This window comes from Dama dama, chromosome 19, assembly GCF_033118175.1.
Source record: "Dama dama isolate Ldn47 chromosome 19, ASM3311817v1, whole genome shotgun sequence".
Lineage (NCBI taxonomy): Eukaryota > Metazoa > Chordata > Mammalia > Artiodactyla > Cervidae > Dama > Dama dama.
In genome coordinates, this window is record NC_083699.1 from 59,938,489 (window position 1) to 59,957,759 (window position 19,271).

The 19,271-nt window shown below is 37.0% G+C and overlaps 1 protein-coding gene across 3 annotated transcripts in view; it reads right to left on the reverse strand.

The window, feature by feature from the left end:
- Positions 1–19,271, reverse strand: part of ATP6V1A (ATPase H+ transporting V1 subunit A) — a 57,971-nt gene that overhangs the window by 5,409 nt on the left and 33,291 nt on the right. For all 3 annotated transcript variants that reach the window (XM_061167189.1, XM_061167190.1, XM_061167191.1), the window contains exons 4-13: positions 18,571–18,785; positions 18,150–18,287; positions 16,634–16,785; positions 12,696–12,858; positions 11,494–11,602; positions 6,919–7,041; positions 6,709–6,823; positions 6,050–6,113; positions 1,728–1,931; positions 399–493 (exon numbers count right to left, since the gene is read on the reverse strand). In XM_061167189.1, coding sequence (XP_061023172.1) covers positions 399–493; positions 1,728–1,931; positions 6,050–6,113; positions 6,709–6,823; positions 6,919–7,041; positions 11,494–11,602; positions 12,696–12,858; positions 16,634–16,785; positions 18,150–18,287; positions 18,571–18,785 — 1,378 coding nt within the window. The remainder of the gene's footprint in view (positions 1–398; positions 494–1,727; positions 1,932–6,049; positions 6,114–6,708; positions 6,824–6,918; positions 7,042–11,493; positions 11,603–12,695; positions 12,859–16,633; positions 16,786–18,149; positions 18,288–18,570; positions 18,786–19,271) is intronic.

A 19,271-nucleotide genomic window follows, 5' to 3' on the forward strand; every position in this document is an offset into this window, starting at 1 on the left:
CAATAGTAGAAAGAAAAAAAAACAGGACTCTTGGGCAATGGGGCACAAAAGTATATTATTTTGGCAAAGAGTAGAAGAGGCATGGGCTGTCACAACATGTAGTGAGAAAAGCTTCTGAAGGAGGCAGTGATTCCTCGGGCTCTGTACACTAAGCCATAATTTAATTTAAGCTGGCTGGATAATGAGTGAGAAAAGTCATAACTTGGAAAATGAGCCAAATCAATATAAGGGAACATACTGGATCATTAGATGCATGCTATAAAAATATAAAATAAACCTATACACTGAGTCTGTGTGTGTCTGTATGAGAAAAAAGGCTGGTGGGCGGTTAACATGCATGTAGGCAGCTCCTTCTTCAAAACTTGATAGAATATCCAAAGAAAATCAGGATAGGTTACCTGTCATAAGGAGTATATCCATTTTGTTGAAGGAAATCATCTTTGATAAGTTTTGCTACCTCCAGAGTGATTTTATCTGTTTCTGCTAGAGAAGCCTAGAAGAGGAAAAAACATATTTTTAGAAATTAACTGCTACAATGTGGGACCAATTGTTGCAATTAATTAGCAACCAGAAACCAAGTAATCAAAACATGATCACCTATTATTAATAAATTCACCTCCTGATTGCTTCCTGATTTTCTCGCGTTGTTTTCGTTGCAAAAACTATTGATATAATGTACATCTACCACCTTAACCATTTCTAAGTGTAGTTCAGTAGGTTAAGCATGTTCACATTGCTGTGAAATGACTTCCAATACTCTCCACCTTACAAATCTGAAACTATACCCATTAAACAACTCCTTTTCCTTTGTCCTCTGGACCCCTGGTAACCACCACTCTATTTTCTGTTTCTATGAATTTGACTTATTTATTAACATAATGGTCCCTCAAGGTTCATCACGTTGTAGCATGTGTTAGAATTTTCCTTCCTTTTCAAGGCTGAATAATATTTCATTGTGTATGCATATGTGAGTACATGCACACGTGTGTTGGAAAGGACATCTCTGTTGCTTCTACCTTTTAGCGCTTGTAAGTGCTGCTATGAACATGGCAAATAGACCTATGATGTGTTTTTTTTGACACACCATACAGAAAGAGAAATGCCTACCCAATCCTTAGCTGTGCTAGTTATCCTAACTCAGGCACCAGACGTGTGAGGGAAAAAACTTTCAGATGACTACAGTCTCAGCCACCGTGACAGCAAAAACTATATGAGGGGACCCAAGAAAGACTGCCCAAGTAAGACCACCAACCCCAAAATCATGAGCAATAAAGCACTATTTAAGCCACTAAATGTCAAAGTGGTTTGTTATTCAATAACAGATAATAATCTATAAACAATAATCATCTTTCTATTTTCCACAATACAAGCAGGCCCCTGAAATATTTGCTGAATAAAGGAATAATCTACAATTTTCTTATTTTTCCAGGCAAGAATCTGCCTTTCCAAGGTTCTGTTTGTCCTCAAAAAGCTCCAGTGTGGACTTCCCTGGTGGTACAGTGGACAGGAGTCCGCCTGCCAATGCAGGGGACACAGGTTCGATCCTTGGTCCAGGAAGGTTTGACATGCTGCAAAGCAACTAAGCCTGTGTGCCATAACTACTGAAGCCTCCATGCCTAAAGCCTGTGCTCTGCAACAAGAGAAGCCACTGCAATGGGAAGCCCATGCACCGGAATGAAGACCCAGTGTAACTCACAGACTGTTCTGCACAAGATTTTACAACTTACCTTTCCCACCAGCTGTACAATTTCTGCCAAGTCCTCTTCTTCCTGAAGAATCTCCTTAGCTTTGGTCCTCAGAGGAACGAACTCTGTGAAGTGTTTGTCATAGTACTCATCCAAGGCACGCATGTACTTGCTGTAGCTGATCAGCCAATTGACAGAAGGAAAATGCTTACGTTGAGCTAGTTTCTTATCTAAGCCCCAGAACACCTGATTTAAGAACAAAGCCAAAAACAAAACACAAAGATTTTTCTTAAAAACAAATTTTTAAAGTATTGAAGCATATTTGTTTGTCCTAACTATGGAATTCTATACCGTTTTGGTCAAATTATTTATCTTTTTAGTATATACCAAATATAAATGAAATAGAATAAAACTTGCAAACAGAAAAATATTTCTTTTAGTTTCAATATGGATTGTTGTTGTTCAGTCACTAAGCTGTGCCTGACTCTGCAATCCCGTGGACTGCAGCACACTGGGCTTTCCTGTCCTTCACCATCTCCTGAACTTTGCTCAAACTCATGTCCATTGAGTCACTGATGCCATCCAACCATCTCTGTTGCCCCCTTCTCTTCCTACCCTCAATCTTTCCCAGCATCAGGGTCTTTTCCAATAAGTTGGCTCTTCTATGAATCAAACTTTATCTGGATTTCCTTAACAGTTCATCAAATCTGACAGCAAAAGATACTGACTCCTTTGAAAACTGGTATGGTGCAATATAAACATATGAACCAGAAAATGCTAATTATGACAGACACTTCACTTACATAACTACTGGAAAAACCATATCTTTGACTAGACAGACCTTTGTTGGCAAAGTAATATCTCTGCTTTTTACTATGCTAGGTTGGTCACAGTTTTCTTCCAAGAAGTAAGCGACTTCATGGCTACAGTCAGTATGCAGTGTCTCCAAACTCAAAAAAAAAAATAAAGCCTTTCAATGTTTCCCCACTATTTGCTATAAAGTAATGGGACCAAAAGTCATAATCTTAGTTTTTTGAACGTTGAATTTTAAGCCAACTTTTTCACTCTCCTGTTTCACTTTCATCAACAGGCTCTTTAGTTCTTCGCTTTCTGCCATAAGGGCGCTATCATCTGCCTATCTGAGGTTTTTTATATTTCTCCCAGGAATCTTGATTCTAGCTTGTGCTTCATCCAGCCCAGGGTCTCTCATGATGTACTCTGCATACAATTTCAAAAAGCAGGGTGACAATATACAGTCTTGACGCACTCCTTTTCCAATTTGTAACTGGTCTGTTGCTCCATGTCCAGTTTTAACTGTTGTTTCCTACCTGCATACAGATTTCTCAAGAGGCAGGTCAGGTGGTCTGGTATTCCCATCTCTTTCAGAATTTTCCCATTTCTTTCACAATTTTCCAGTTTGTTGTGATCCACACAGTCAAAGGCTTTGGCATAGTCAATAAAGCAGAAATAGATATTTTTTTGGAACTTTCCTGCTTTATTGATGATCCAACGGATGTTGGCAATTTGATCTCTGGTTCCTCTGCCTTTTCTAAATCCAGCTTGAACAGTTCACATATTGCTGAAGCCTGGCTTGGAGAATTTTGAGCATTACTTTACTAGCGTTGTGAGATGACTGCAACTGTGCAGCAGTTTGAACATTCTTTGGCATTGCTTTCTTTGGGATTGGAATGAAAACTGACCTTTCCCAGTCCTGTGGCCACTGCTGAGTTTTCCAAATTTGCTGGCATGTTGAGTGCAGCACTTTCACAGCATCATCTTTCAGAATTTGAAATAGCTCAACTGGAATTCCATCACCTCCTCTAGCTTTGTTCGTAGTGATGCTTCCTAAGGCCCACTTGACTTTGAATTCTAGGATGTCTGGCTTTAGGTGAGTGATCATCCCATTGGAATTATCTGGGTCGAGAAAATCTTTTTTGTACAGTTCTTCTGTGTATTCTTGCCACCTCTTCCTAATATCTTCTGCTTCTGTTAGGCCCACACCATTTCTGTCCTTTATTGTTCCCATCTTTGCATGAAATGTTCCCTTGGTATCTCGAATTTTCTTGAAGAGATCTCTAGTCTTTCCCATTCTGTTGTTTTCCTCTATTTCTTTACATTGATCACTGAGGAAGGCTTTCTTATCTCTCCTTGCTGTTCTCTGGAACTCTGCATTCAAATGGGTATATCTTTACTTTTCTCCTTTGCTTTTCACTTCTCTTCTTTTCACAGCTATTTTAAGGCCTCCTCGGACAATCATTTTGCTCTTTTGCATTTATTTTTCTTGGGGATGGTCTTGATTCCGGTCTCCTGTACAATGTCATGAACCTCCATCCATAGTTCTTCAGGCACTCTATCAGATCTAATCCCTTGAATATATTTGTCACTTCCACTGTATAATCGTAAAGGATTTAAGTCATACCGGAATAGTCTAGTGCTTTTCCCTACTTTCTTCAATTTAAGTCTGAATTTGGCAATAAAGCGTTAATGATCTGAGCCACAGTCAACTCTCAGTCTTGTTTTTGCTGACTGTCTAGAGCTTCTCCATCTTTGGCTGCAAAGAATATAATCAATCTGATTTCAGTATTGACCATCTGTGTAGAGTCTTCTCTTGTGTTGTTGGAAGAGGGTGTTTGCTATGACAGTGCATTCTCTTGGCAAAACTCTGTTCGCCTTTGCCCTGCTTCAATCTGTACTCCAAGGCCAAATTTGCCTGTTACTCCAGGTATTTCTTGACTTCCTACTTTTGCATTCCAGTCCCCTATAATGAGAAGGACATCTTTTTTGAGTGTTAGTTCTAGAAGTTCTAGAAGGTTTCAGCTTCTTCAGCATTACTGGTAGGGGCACAGACTTGGATTATTGTGATACTGAATGGTTTGCCTTGGAAAAGAACAGAGATCATTCTGTCGTTTTTGAGATTGCATCCAAGTACTGCATTTTGGACTCTTTTGTTGACTATGATGGCTACTCCATTTCTTCGAATGGATTCTTGCCCACAGTAGTAGATACAATGGTCATTTGAGTTAAATTCACCCATTCCAGTCAATTTTAGTTTGCTGATTCCTAAATGTCGACATTCACTCTTGCCATCTCCTGTTTGAGCACTTCCAATTTGCCTTGATTCATGGACCTAACATTTCAGGTTCCTATGCAATATTACTCTTTACAGCATCGGACTTTACTTCCATCACCAGTCACATCCACAACTGGGTGTTGTTTTTGCTTTGGCTCTGTCTCTTCATTCTTTCTGGAGTTATTTCTCCACTGATATCCAGTGGCATATTGGACATCTACCCACCTGGGGTGTTCATCTTCCAGTGTCCTATCTTTTTGCCTTTTCATACTGTTCATGGGGTTCTCAGGGCAAGAATACTGAAGTGGTTTGCCATTCCCTTCTCCAGTGGAACACATTTCGTCAGAACTCTCCACCATGACAGTCAATTTTCTGAGGCTAAACATTCACATATATTTTAGGCATTCCTAATTTTGCTCCTCACTTCCCTGTTATTTAAAATTCAAAATTTTAGCAAATGTTAAACACCTTGAAAGTTGTAAATTTAGCCTCTGCCACTTCCTTTTACCTGATATTGACAGAAACATAGGCAAGTATTGTATTTTTCTCATATGAATAATACATGTGCTATAAATATATCAAGATCAAAAACAATTATAGCCCTGATTTATATTTGTCTTTCATTTAGGCTTACTTTTAATGGCCAAGTTGGCTAGCTATGCACCAGAATTCATGTCTTGTCACTGGGAAGCAGCTGCCTAGGCAGAAACTACACTTTCCAGCTTTGCTTTCGTCTGGGTGTGGCTAACAGAATGAGTTGAGTAACCAGGTCTGAGCCCAAAGTTCAAAACGCAGGTGAGCCTCCTCCAGTCGTCCTGTACCAGCCAAACGCAGACCATTACCAGGCAAGTGGAGCCAAGGTGAAGTGCTGGTGTGAATTTGTATTGAATGGAAAAGAGCCACCCTCTGACAGGATCACCTGCCTTGGACCAAACAACGAGGAGAAAAACTTCTGTGTGATTTTGCTATTATGCCCTTTTGGGCTCATTTGTTTCTATTCCTAGGGTTACTCTAACTCAAAAGTTAAGAGTGCAGTATTACTCTAACACTAATAAAAGTTTGCTACTTGGATGTATTACTACTTTAGACACTAAATCTATTATAAATTCTAGGTAAAGAGCTAAGAACATAGGGCATCAAAGACTTTCAGTAGTAAGAATATTGCTAAAACTGACTTGACCCTTGCCTACTTTTCAGTGACTAAATTAAATGCTTCACAATGATGAGGACAACATTAGGACAGCATGGGGGTGGGGCAGGGCTCAGAAGTTGACTACAATAGGAAAAGACATACCTGAACAATACCAAGAGTAGCAGATGTAACTGGATCAGAAAAGTCACCACCAGGTGGAGAAACTCTAAAAACAGGAAAAAGTCATTAGAAATGCTTGGAAAATAACTTGTATATAAAAGCAATTTCAAAAAATAAATGAATAAAACAAAAGTACTTCTTTGAAGTCAATTTTAATGTAAATAACTTAAGAAATACAACCTTTGGGAAGAAAATCCTATATAAAAACCTTGAATAAAAACCAGTACTAAGTTGAAAGTTAAGAGTGACAACTAATGAAAACCTTCTAGTTTGAGACATGAGACAGACATTTAATCACAATCTGTTTCATTTTTCTAATTAAGACAGATGAAGCAAGAAGGAAGGAAAAGCTGTGAGAACAAGGTATGGCTATATGTGGGGATAGTGAATCTTCATATTGTTTTTATTGTGATATGATCTTACCTTAACATGTTTATAAGTTTCTAAATTGTTGCTAGATAAGTCAAACCTATGAAACCAGCACAAGCAGAGATGACCTAAACATGTGCATTCTAAAAAGCCCTTTGGGCGACTCCAGTGCAACCTTGGTTAAGAAGCACTTCCCTCAGTGGGGCTAAATATTATCTCTTTAAAATAAAGTAACTTTTTTCTTATAATAAGTAAACAGTTTGGGTGCTTACGCTCCTACAATGCTGACACTCCCTTCTCTCTCAGGATTTCCAAGACACTTCACTCTGCCGGCTCGCTCATAGAAAGAGGCCAAACGGGCACCAAGATATGCAGGATATCCACTATCTGAAAAATGAAAAGAAAATTTTAAAAGAGAAGTTCTAAGCCAACCCCCAAATCCTATCAGTCTTGCTTATACAATAAGCAATATAAAGATTTACCTGCAGGCATTTCAGCTAAACGACCAGAGATTTCTCTAAGAGCCTCAGCCCATCGAGAGGTGGAGTCAGCCATCATACTGACATGATAGCCCATGTCACGGAAATATTCTGACAGTGTAATTCCTACATTGGGAAGAATATTATAAATTATAATTCTGTAATATATAATCCTGACTTTTTACCCTTAAGAAAACTTTAAAGCGGTAGGTTCCTAAGTTAAGACTGCTAGCTATTCATCATAGTTTGTGGTTCTTTTGGGTACACAGTTGAACATACTATCTAGCCTCCTCTGCATTTAGATTTGGCAAGTAACTGACCCTTATCTAACGGAATGTAGAGTCAAGTGTTTCTTCAGAAGGCAAGACACACATCCTTCCATGCTACTTCTTCCTTCTGGCTTACTGAGAGGGTGAGAACTCCCAGGATCTATGGAAGGTATGTGTTAAAATGAAAGAGCTCTTTTTAGCCTGGGTCCCAACCCCAAAATGACAGAATAAAGGAGAATGCCCTCATCATCTGAAATAAACATCTATTATACTCAACAATTATGTTTGGGTTTTTCATAGCCTAGTCTACCCTGATAAACATTTTTAAAAGTAGGAAAAGACTTTTTTCCCATTCTTTGTTCAGATAATTAAGTCTGAAATTAATTTATAATGCATTTTTTCCTATGTATCTCACACACATATGCACCAAAAATACCCTCAATTAATTAGCTTGTTTGGTTATTTTTCAAAAGTAGTAAATGTTGTTAATGTGAGAAATAATACTCATTATCTAGATCATTCTTCTACATAGACTGGGTCCTCTCCTGTAAAATCACATTCAGTAAACCACTCAGAAGAAGCTGATACAGTATACAGAAAGCAGTCCTGGGTTCTAGTTCCCATACTGTCATTAATGTTAGCAAAGTAACCTCACTTCCCAGTGTGGTTTCTTCATTTGTTAAAATGGAATAATTCTCACCCCATCTAGCTGTACACATCAGATGATATGGTATCTATAAATGCCCTCTGAAAAATACAAAGTACTATACAACTATAAGATATTAGAATTGTATATTAGTTGCTACATCATAACAATTCCAAAATCTACTGCCTTAATTCCTTTATTTTACCCGTTAAGAAACAAAGGGTTGTATAAATAAAATAGCTGCTGGAAAATTCAGAACTTTACTATTTATCATAATACATCTGTCAGAATAAAAAATACTAACTTCCAAGGCTTCCAAAATATGGTCCAAGGAACAAAGTCTTTTAAGTAGTATCACTTATCATTATTAAGGCTTAAAAAACACAGTATCACATATTTCAATCTGATGGTACAAGCATGCCATGTCTTTTATACAAGCATGCTATGTCTCTATGATGACATTCACTAATGCTTGTGTATCTGTATATATATTAAAAAGACTTGACAAAAGAGACAGATACACAAGAGTAAACCTGAAAGAAGTCTGACAGGCCACTTTCATAAACCTAAAGATATTAGTGCCTACAAATCAGACAAAATCAAAAGATGAACAAACTAGGAAAATATCTGCTACTCACAAAAGATGAAGGACTCATTTCAAAGAGCTTTACCAATCAGTTTGATAAACTACTAACCAATGTAAAAATGGACAGAAGGCAATTTTCAAATGGTTAACAGATTCAGGAAAAATGCTAGCTCCCTGTAAGGAATACAGAACCAAGAGTCATCTAGTAAAGCAGAGGGAGTAAAATGTTAACTGTCAAATCTAGGTGTGGGGTACATAGGTACTCACTGCAGTATTCTTTTAACTTTTCTGTATGATTATCATAAAAAACTACTGGGAAAATGAGCATTGGTGAGTATGTGAAGAAACAGAATTTGTGTCCACTGTTATTCCTTGTGAAGAGCTATTAGAATCTAAAATCTACATTAACAGTTATATTCTCAGCAATTTTACTTCTAATAACTTAACCTGACAAAAATACAAAGAAACATGCACATAAAACATATGATGTAACAGTGTAAATAACATGCATAAGGATGTTTTATGGTGTGATGCTTGTGAGAGCAAAAAAACTATCAATAATCCAAGTGTCCACCAAAGGAATCCCAGTTAAATAGACTGTGATATATCCATACAAAGGGAATCTGTGTAGTCAGTTAAAAGGAGGAGGTAGACTTCTTGTCTTAAAATAGTAGGTGATTATGTCACTTTCTCCTTCTCAGAAGAGTGACCACCAAACAAGAAATACAGAAACACAAACTCCACTGTCAAAAACCAGGGGCCATGTTTAGCTTCAAAACAAAATAATGCGGAAAGCTAACTAAAAGAGATTAAAACAAAACAAACAACAACAAAAAAACACCAAGAATTCACCTGAGGCTACACAGCCTCAGACAATGCTTCTGCAAACTAGAAAGTACATCCTGAGGAGCAAAACCAAGAATTCTTTGTCTGGAACACGGAAAAAGGGGTACAGCGCTAGCAGCAGGGGTTCTATGGACCCAGTCTGGCCTCAAGGGGAAGTAGGGGGGTGGGGACAAATAAAATTCAGAAAGATACCCCTTTTCAGTAAGTAAAAAGTGAATGAAGCAGGGTAGAAGAGAAAGAATTCATTGTAAGTGGCCTTGTCGCTGTGGATTTTCCTGGTAGGACAGAAGAAAAAGTAAAATAAATTATATAATTTTATGCTGTAACAAACTTCACTGATTACCAGGAAGAAGTCCTGCTACTTTGAATCATAGTAACAACCATCCCCTCCCATCTCCTGCAAAGATAAGTGATAGTAACAATAAACATCAGCATATGAACTAAACAAAAATAAAAGAAGAAAAAAAAGAAGAGCACAGTACAACAGTGAACCTGCCAAGGAACAAATGAGAACTGAGATCACAATAAATTAAAGCAAATCTTTATACTGCATCCTACCACAAAATAAAAATCTCAAGGAATATATAGGAAGATAAAAAGGTTGTTTCATGAGCCAGCAGAACTCAACAAAGAACTAGAACAACATAAAAGTTTCATCAGAAGCAATACAAAGAATAAACACTGATTATCCTCTGAAAAAATGAACAAATGGCTAAATAAAAAGAATCAGGAAATAATGCATATGGAAACAGATAAAGGAGATGCAATATGTTCCACTTGAAGATAACCATAATGGAAGAGAAAAATTTTCAGGAAAAATTCTCAAAATTTTTCCAAAGTAAAAGACATAGTCACAGACCGTAAAGGTATACTATGCCTCAGGAAAAAATTAACAGAACTACCAATAGTGGGATATATTCCAATAAAATTATAACATTTCAATAAAAAAAAATTATAACACTTTAAAGTTAAAGAAGCATTCCTTTGGGTAGAAAGAAAAATCACCTACAAAAGGAAAAAAAGTAGGCCAGTGTCAGATTTCTCCTCAGCACAAGAAATGCTGATAGAAAAATTTTATATTCGGTCAAATTACTGTTAAAATCATAAGGCAGTAGAAAAAATCCAAACTTACAAAGAAGTAAGAATTCAGAGAATATAGTTTCCATGAGCCTTTCTTGAAAAAACTTCCAAAAATCAAAATTTGTCCAGTTGTAAAACAAATGGAAAAATTACAGTCAAGGGACTGTGCTGCCAGTGGAAACTGACTCCACTTTACTAGGTCTAAAGCTAATACAAACATTGTATCTATGGATACAGAACAGAATGTGAATATTGTAACTCTTAAATATGTAGAATTCAAAATACCAAAAGCTGGGATGAAAATGGGAGCAAAGATGGAAGGTAATACATAAACATAATCAAAGTATTATAATTCAAAGCTGAAAATTCAAGTTATAGAGATACAGATATATTCAGAGACAGAGCAATCATAAAACATGAAAAAAAAACAAAAACCCCTCAAAACCCAGAAATATAAGATACTTCATTTTAAAGTCATTAAAAAGATTAAAGCAGTTCTATTAATGCCTTATGGTGCTTACCAGGTAGCAAGGTGGTAAAGAATCCACCTGCCACTGCAGGAAATGCAAAAGACCATGGGTTTGATCCCTGGGTCAGAAAGATCCCCTGAAGTAGGATATGGCAACTCACTCCAGCATTCTTGCCTAGAGAATTCATGGACAGAGGAGCCTAGTGGGCTACATTCCATGGGATCACAGAGTAGGATATGACTGAGTGCATGTGTGCATGTGCGCGCACACACACATTAATGTCTTATATGGACAGAGTCTTAAGATATAATAATGAGTGCAATGTGGTGGTGGTGGTTTAATCACTAAGTCGTATCTGACTCTATGAACTGTGGAGCCTCCACTCTCTTCTGTCCACGGGATTTCCTGGGCAAGAATACTGGAGTGAATTGCCATTTCCTTCTCCAGGGAATCTGCCTGATCCAGGGATTGAACCTGAGTCTCCTGCTTGGCAGGTGGCTTCTTAATCACTGAGCCATCTGGGAAGGCCAATATTAAAAAAAAAAAAAAAAAGTTCTAGGAATATGGTTATATGTATGAAGATACTTTAGAATGAAAAGTTCTTTGGAAAAAAAAATTTTGGTGCTAGCTTTAAACTAAAGAACACATGTTAATCTCTTTCATTCCAATTCATATACTCACCAGTATAAATAGAGGCTTCTCTAGCAGCCACAGGCATATTGGACGTATTGGCTACCAATGCTGTTCTCTTCATAATTGACTCTACCTTACCATCGACTTCCATCGTGAGCTAGAGACAGACAATCTATTAGTGATTCCCCCAGTTTTGAAATAGAACTTTTTTAAAAAATTAATTATTTATTTATTTTACTTTACAACATTGTATTGGTTTTGCCATACTTTGACTTGAATCTGCCATGGGTGTACATGTGTTCCCCAGCCTGAAATCCCCCTCCCACCTCTCTCCCCATCCCATCCCTCTGGGTCATCCCAGTGCACCACAGCCCTGAGCATCCTGTATCATGCACCGAACCTGGACTGGCGATTCGTTTCACATATGATAATTTACATGTTTCAGTGCCATTCTCCCATATCATCCCACCCTCGCCCTCTTCCAGAGTCCAAAAGACTGTTCAATACATCTGTGTCTCTCTTGCTATCTCACATACAGGGTTACCGTTACCATCTTTCTAAATTCCATATATATGCATTAGTATACTGTATTGGTGTTTTTCTTTCTGGCTTACTTCACCCTGTATAATAGGCTCCAGTTTCATCCATTTCCTTAGAACTGATTCAAATGTATTCTTTTTAATGGCTGAGTAATATTTCATTGCGTATATGTACCACAGCTTTCTTATCCTTGAAATAGAACTTTTTAGTTTCTTTTTCACAACTTGTTTATATTTAATCTTTCTTATAATCTGTGTCCCCAAAGAAGTATTTCCCATCATTCAAACCTATTTCCTCTATCCCACTGTGCTGTAAAGAAAACAGTCAGTATTTCCATTTCATAAAAAAAGTCCATTATTTTATGGAAATAGGAATGTTATTATTACAGTAACCTAGTAGACCATACAAAGTCTATGTGACATTCACACCAATAAATATTTTGCCTATTTTATCTTTCTCCCAATAACTGAAAATCACCAGACCACAAAAAGAAACTTTCAAGTGTTTTGACTGAAAAATTCCAATTCCCTTCCTTCGGTATACAAATTGAATCATAAATATAATTAGAAAATTCCTTAAAAGATCTTTCATGAATAAGAGCATTGCTCCAGATCCAAAACAAGGCTTTATTAATTGCCAATGAAAGTTGATTAGTATTAGTTGATTAGACTAGTATCTAGACTAGTATTGGAAGCTTTATAGATACAGACCTCTGGGAAGTCCCGGAGGACTTCAGACATCTCGTTTCCTCTCTCACCACATCCTACATAGATGATCACATCACTGTTGGAATACTTGGATAGAGACTGTGATATCACTGTCTTCCCACAGCCAAAAGCCCCAGGGATTGCAGTAGTTCCTCCCTGTACACATCTACACAAAGCAAACAAGTAAGGATTACTTTACTCGCTAATATACACCAATAAAAAAAGTAGGTTAGAGACACAGGGGCTACCCTGGTGGTTCAATGGTAAACAATCCCATGGACAGAGGAGCCTGGCAGGCTATGATCTGTGGGGGCGCAAAGAGTCAGACACAACTTAGCAACTGAACAACAACAAAAGTGACACAGTTAAAGATACAAGTTAAAGAAAGCACTTTAAAATACTGTCATCTGTACCTGTACATACACTTAGAAAGAATGAGGTACTGACGGAGATATAACAATTGCTCCCCTATCTGCACCTAAAGTAGGATATGTTTTTTATAATAATTAATCATCTGTAACAGCTGGAAAGTGAAAGTATGTTCCATAAGGTACCTGGAGAAGAGGAATATGAAAATAAGATAAATAAAATAGTAGTAAAGATACTCTGAATGCTTAAATAAATCAGTTTATGAAAGGACAAAATAAGAATTAAAGCTAAAAGAAAAATATGAACACTTTTGAAAGTTGTCTTCTGAGGTAAAAAATAAGAATTTCCTTTCATGCAAAGGCGGGCTCAATCACTGCAGATGGTGATTGCAGCAATGAAATTAAAAGACGCTTACTCCTTGAAGGAAAGCTATGACCAACTTAGACAGTTGTGACACTTAGACACAAACACTGCATCCTTAATAAGGATAACATACTTTTCTCATATGAAACTAGTATGCATTAAAACGTTTTCTCATTGAAACCTTTCAGTGACTCTGATAAACTAGGAAGGCCAAGGCCATTCATCCTATGGCTTTGCATACTTCTTTCAAATCATTTTTAAGTCAGGGTGGGAAGGCAGGGCTGGGTGTGTCCCATGTTAGAAGTTCAACAATCTAATGTGAAAAGTGCTATCACAGAGACCATTCAAGGTTTGTGGGAGTACACAGAAGGGGTACAAAGTCTGACACTGGTCTGGAGTTGAGCTAGGAAATTCTTTCTGAAAGAAGCTAAGACCTGAAAGGAAATAGAAATCAGCCATATGTAGGGAAATAACATGCCATGCAGAGGGAACAGCATAAGCAAAAGTCCAGGGCCAAGCGGGAGGGAGCCCTGCTTGAGGATTTAAAAGCCCATCGGGAAGCCTGGAGCATGGTCTGTAAGGAAGCAGTTGGATAGCAAGTGGCTGAGACAATACTGGAAGGTAAGCAGGAGCCAGGTCACAGGTGGCTTTGTATGGGGTTAAGGATTGTGTGTTTGTCTTGAGAGCAATAAAGAGCACTTCAAGCAAAACAGTGCAGGATCAAATATGTGTTTTAGTTGGATCACTATGTAATATGGACAACCACTCAGAAAGAAGGCAAAACTGAAGATGTGAAGTCTGATTAAATATGATTATTGCAGGAATTAGGGTAAGATCCTTAATTACAGTCATGGAGTAGGGATGAGAGATGCAGATAAAAAAATATTGAGGGAACAGAATAATAGCACTAGTTCATTAATGAGATGTGGTAAAAACAACCCTTGAGAGAAGTCACAGATTTTAGAAGAGGGATTCACTGGATGTACAGTAATGACATTTGCTGAGAGGCAGCAAAGTTTCAAGAAATGGAGTGGTGATTAAGATGATGATATTAGTTTTAAAACACTGACTCTGGGGTACCTGTAAGATATTCAAAAGAAGAGGTATAATCCAAAGTGGATATATGAGCCTGGAACTTAGAAGAGATCTGGGATGAAGATACAGGTTTAGAAATCAACATATACAGATGAACATTTAAGTCTTGAGGGTGGATGAAGTCATTCACAGAGGGTAAGATGTATATAATAAGGAAAGAAAGGAGAAAAACTCTAAGAAATAGCAAAATTAAGGAGAAGGAAACTGCAATGGAGAATAAGCAATAGCTTCCTATAGAAGAAGGTAAATGGAAGAGCAAAGTAAGTGGGTGTCTCAAGGAAGAAGGAGTAGAAAGCAATATCCAACATCAAAAGTTGTAGCAATTAAGAAAATACTAACTTATTTATTGAATTATCAGTATGGGAGTGACTGACAATGTTCGTAAGAGTAGTTTCACTGAGGAGTGGAACCATGGCCATAGAGGTACAGTGAATTAAAGTGGGAAAAGTGGGGACAACTTTTGTTCAAGAAGTTTGGCTGTGAAGATAAGGAGAAAAGTAGTGGAAGGCAGAAAGAGAAGGGTAGAAGGCAGATGTCTTTTCATTAGATGGGAGAAGAAAGGAAGATCACCTAATAGAAGGTCTCTGAGGAGATATGAGGTGGGGTAAACACCAGAAAAAGAAAGAGGAATAAAGGATAAATGGGAACATGTGTTAACTGAAAGAATTCCAAATCTGATGGCCCCTCATTTCTGTGTGAAGGATCTGAGATGACCATTTGGTGAGAATGAAGGAGAAAGAAGAGTTGAAGATCTGAGGCAGGTAGAGAGTTTGAAATAGTCACTGAGGAGAGCAGAAGAATGACAATTAGGGAACTGCAGAAGGATTACGCCACAGTGCTGAGATACCAACTTGCACTTACTATTTATTTTTCTCAGCAGCCTGAGTGTAGATTTGGGAGAAGGAGATAGCCAGACTGATTCACAGTTGATACTTTACCAGGCAGGTATGATGGAAGACAGAGAAACAAGAAAATTTAATATACTGACAAATATTCATAGAAATGATATACTATTAAATTTAAACTGGATTCTAAAGGATATAGAAACAGGAGGTACTGACTAAATAAGAAGAGTCAAAGTACTGACGATCTTTTATTTTTTTTCCATTTATTTTCATTAAGTGGTTTTTGCCATACATTGACATGAATCAGCCATGGATTTACATGTGTTCACCATTCTGATCCCCCCTCCCACCTCACTTCCCATCCCATCCTTCTGGGTCTTCCCAGTGCACCAGCCCTGAGCACTTGTCTCATGCATCCAACCTGGGCTGGCGATCTGTTTCACACTTGATAGTATACTTGTTTCAATGCTATTCTCTCAGAACATCCCACCCTCGCCTTCTCCCACAGACTCCAAAAGTCTGTTCTATACAGCTGTGTCTCTTTTTCTGTTTTGCATATAGGGTTATCGTTACATCTTTTTAAATTCCATATATATGTGTTAGTATACTGTATTGGTCTTTATCTTTCTGGCTTACTTCACTCTGTATAATGGGCTCCAGTTTCATCCATCTCATTAGAACTGATTCAAACGTATTCTTTTTAACGAGTACTGAAGATCTTATAAGAGAGGAACAGAACAACACAGAGTAGTTTAAAGGTAAGAGAGCTGAAGGGAGACATGCAGGGGTTGGTGATCAGAAGTTAAAAGAGTTAATATCACTGCTTCAGTCTTTTCTGCAAATTAAAAGATGAAGTTATTTGTTAAAAGTAAAGGATAGTATGCTTATGCCAAAACCTTAAAGAGAAAGGTTTTTATGCAATTGAAGAAAATGGCAAAGAGCAGACTATAAAGTTAAGAAAGATTGCTGGATAGCACAGAGAACCCACGTGATTTTAGAAATCATCAATTAAAGTGACATCAATCTACTAATTATAGGATAACAAGAAAATTTCAGAAAGTTTTAGAAATAATGCTTTCCTTTTGCAACTGTGAAAAATTCTCTTCAATGGTCTGACTCTCTAAATAAGCACTGGCAAAAACATAAAACATGTTTCTCTAGATAAAACGTATTATAGGATTAGCACATAAAACCTTATCTATAAAGAAGTGAAATAGTAAGCACATATAAAAATCTGAGGGAAAACTATGGGACACAGTTCAAACTCACGGAAAAAGGGCATCAAGGACTCTCTGGCCAGTCAACAGAGGATGATTAGCTGGCAACTTCTCAGTGACAGGCCGAACCTGACGTACAGGCCATACTTGGACCATGCTGAACTTCTCCTTTATACCTTCAAATTCAAGCTCCAACACAACATCCTACAAAAATACAGTGGGACTTTCAGAATACTATGAACATTTCCTCCTCTAAAGAAAAGTAATGCCAGACTTCTAGGGGGGATTAGAGAGGTGGTATGTGGAAGTAGGGAGGGAGATCTACATCTTTTGTTATAAATATATACCGTTCTGATTTTTTTTTTAAACCAGGTACACTTACTACTATTTTAATGATTAAAAAAAAGTTTAGAAATTTTTGGGAAAGAAGTATTTCAAGTAATAGAGAAACAATTAAATAAATTACATGAATATACACAGGAAAAATTCCTGAAGGATACAAAAGATATTCCTGGAACTGAGGGAGGGAAGAAATGAAAACTTTCATAATTTATTTTCCATTCTTTGCTTTTTTACTTTATTATAATATTCTTGCACTGCTTTAATGAAAAATACTAATCTAATTAAGAATCCTAAAATATTTAATAAAGTTAAATATTTTAAATTATTTACAAAAGCAAAAAGATAATGAGTAACTCAACATCTGTAAACAGTGAAATGATTTTAACTATTCACAAAAGATCTCAAGGTCCAAAGACCTACAGAAATTTGTTATCTTGTTGATACACGGATTTGAATTAACGTGTAGGTGAGTGATTCTCTAAGCTAGTGAGTAAGGTTAGCTGACTGCCCAGAACCCCAATCTTAATTCTTCTGTTCTCTATTATACTGTAGAGCACAGATCTTGTTGATGTGAGATAATCAGAAAATTATTATCATCATATCTCATTGGGAAAAAGTTATATGCTACAATGACCTTCCCAAAAAAGATTCTTCATACCCACAAAGATTATCACGTATCTACTGTATTTGATATGATGTGATTATCAGTAATAGCAAAGGACTAAGTTTTAAATGGTTCACTGAGAGTAAGAACTTACAATCCATTTCATGATTCATTATGTGAATAGAGACTGAAAATTAAGATCAAAGTCTCTTCTATGCCTAAAGAATCAGGGGTTTGGGAACTTCCCTGGCAGTCCAGCAGTCAAGACTCCGTGTTTCCACTGCAGGGAGTACGAGTTTCATCTCTGGTTGGGGAACTATGCTCCCCCATACCCCACTGTGTGACCAAAATAAAAAAGGAGAAAAGAATCAGGGGTTTAAATAATACAGCATAAGTTAGGAAGGTAAGAAAACACTGTACTAGTTGTTTCTCTTTGAAAAGAAACAATATATTTTGCCTTTTGTAGTCTCAAGCTCAAGTTTTAAAGGAGAATATCTTAAATTATGAAAGTAACTTAAAACTTACATATTAAATATGAATTCTATAACTATTTAGAGTTCTACAACTGGGTAACTATATCAGTGGGGCCACTCATGTGAGTTAAAGTTTATATGATACTTACAGAGGTATCGTAATTTCCAGGTGGAGCAATGTAGGTGACAGTTCCTCTGTTTCGTGGAGGCAACATGATTTTGTGTTTGATGAGAGAGTTCTCATTGACAATTCCGTAAATATCTCCACCAGTGATGTGACTACCAACCTAGAGAACAAACATACTTGTTGCTTAATATTCAAACAAACGTCAAGCCACTTAATGTTCAATAAACATCAAGGAGACTCCCCTGCCATTATTTAACTCATTTGCCTCACTTATCAATAAAATATATTTGTTCTACAATCCTTCTCGTGGAGCTTTAAAAAAAAAAAAGTTAACTATGCTTCTGTGGGCTACTTTTATTTTGACTAAGAGTACAAAATAGTTCACTAAACACTCTTTTCACATTCTTTCACCAACTTTAGAAATTATGATTACAAAGACATACCCGTAGGTTTTTGCAAGGTGTGAAATCCCATTTGACATCTCTGCTAAGAGCAGACACATTTACTCCTCTGGGAATGTAAATACTTTGAGTCTGACTGCTGATATCTGACAAAGGTCTCTGAATACCATCAAAAATGGCTCCCATAATGCCCGGACCAAGTTCAACTGAGAGGGGTTTACCAGTGCGGAGTACAGGGTCTCCAACAGACACACCAGCTGGGAAAGGTGGTTGAGGAAAATTCACTATGAAATACTGGAGATACTGTAAAATAAAGAAGTACCACAGCTTAACAGGAAATGACATATAAGAAGCTAAACCTGAGATTCTCAAACTTATAGTCCACAGCATCGTGAGTGTTTCGGTAACTTTTTCATAGAGATCTACAACAAAAGATACATTTAATATTTTCATCTACTAAATAATCATGCTCAAACATTTTAATAAGTTTATATGTCTAACAAGTGAGTAGCACTTTGAAAGAAAAAGACACATAAACTGAAACAAAAAGACACATAAATTGAAAGAAAAAAACATTTTAATTTCATTTTTAAATAATCTCAATTCTTGCAAAGGGGATTTATGTGCCTGTTGGGTAGTCTATAATTTCCAAACCTAGGAGTCAGACTGAATACCCAATCCACATCATTTTCATATGACCCTTGGTTTTTAGCTTAGCAATTGCCAAAAACTCGGCTTCACAA